The 1,470-nt window shown below is 47.9% G+C and overlaps 1 protein-coding gene across 1 annotated transcript; it reads left to right on the forward strand.

The window, feature by feature from the left end:
* Positions 1-233: 233 nt before the first annotated feature.
* LOC102888695 (olfactory receptor 56) lies at positions 234-1,181 on the forward strand. The gene has a single exon (XM_006923233.1). It carries the CDS (start codon positions 234-236, stop codon positions 1,179-1,181), a length of 948 nt encoding a protein of 315 aa, XP_006923295.1.
* Positions 1,182-1,470: the final 289 nt, after the last annotated feature.

Below are 1,470 nucleotides of genomic sequence, written 5' to 3' on the forward strand. Positions count from 1 at the left end.
GTAAGAATACACATCAATAAAAATACATGGACCATTTTATGACCTAACAGAGCTCCTACTGCTGTGTCATAGAGATATGAAGAAATGCCCTGAAGCTTATGTTGTTGAGGCCTCATGAGGGACAAACAATATGTCTGGATGAAGATGTACAATGCAGAAGCCAATAGAGAAATGCCTATCATTCCAAAACTTTTTGTCCATGTTCTCAGGTGACCAGGAACAACAACGGAGCCATGGAGATGTGGCTGAACCGATCATCCACAGATGGCTTCATCCTCTTGGGCATCTTTTCCCACAGTCTGCCTGACCTTGTCCTCTTCTCTGCAGTTACGGGGGTCTTCACAGTGGCGCTCTGCGGGAATGGCCTCCCCATCTTCCTCATCTTCACAGATCCTCGACTTCATACACCCATGTACTTCTTCCTCAGTCAGCTCTCTCTCATGGACCTCATGTTGGTCTGTGACATTGTGCCAAAGATGGCAGTCAACTTCCTGTCTGGCACAAAGTTCATCTCCTTTGTGGGCTGTGGCATACAAATTGGCCTTTTTGTCTCTCTTGTAGGATCTGAAGGGCTCTTGCTGGGACTCATGGCTTATGACCGCTATGTGGCCATCAGTCACCCACTTCACTATCCCAGCCTCATGAATCAGAGAGTCTGTCTCCAGATTGCTGGAAGTTCCTGGGCCTTTGGGATACTAGATGGTTTGATCCAGATGATGGCAGCCATGAGTTTACACTACTGTGGTTCAAGGAATGTGGACCACTTCTTCTGTGAGGTGCTGTCCTTATTGAAGTTGGCTTGTATAGACACATCTCTTTTTGAGCATGTGCTATTTGTTTGCTGTGTCTTCATGCTGCTCCTTCCTTTCTCCATCATCGTGGCCTCCTATTCTCGCATTCTGAGGGCTGTACTCCATATGCGCTCTGCTCAGGCCAGTAGAAAGGCTCTGGCCACCTGTTCCTCCCACCTGACAGCCGTCTCCCTCTTCTATGGGGCAGCCATGTTCATCTACCTGAGACCTAGGCGCTACCAGGCCCCAAGCCATGACAAGGTGGTCTCCATCTTCTACACAGTTCTCACCCCTATGCTCAATCCCCTCATTTATAGCTTGAGGAACCGGGAGGTGATGGGGGCCCTGAGGAAGGGGCTGGACCGTTGCAGGATTGGCAGCCAGCACTGAAGGACCAGGCCATCCTGTGCCTGGTGCTGCCACCTCTCGGTTGCATAATGCTGGTAAGTCACTCATCATTTGTCAGTGTCTGTTTCCTTATCAATAAATGGGAACAATGATGCCTGTCCTACCTCACAGGGATTTTGTAGGGATCCCTCCATGTGACTCATCGTTTATAAAGTCCTTGAAGTAAATTCACTCTATTCTTAACTCTCTTTGGTTGTAACTGTCTTTTATTGAGGGCTAACTAAGTGCTGGGCACTGTCTTATTCCCTTTACATATCTCTATATTATTTAA

The sequence above is a fragment of the Pteropus alecto genome, unplaced genomic scaffold (assembly GCF_000325575.1).
Source record: "Pteropus alecto unplaced genomic scaffold, ASM32557v1 scaffold78, whole genome shotgun sequence".
NCBI lineage: Eukaryota > Metazoa > Chordata > Mammalia > Chiroptera > Pteropodidae > Pteropus > Pteropus alecto.

Bases quoted from the DNA above. Each gene is read 5' to 3' on its own strand.
- LOC102888695 (XM_006923233.1), top strand. From the start codon at position 234: ATGGAGATGTGGCTGAACCGATCATCCACAGATGGCTTCATCCTCTTG.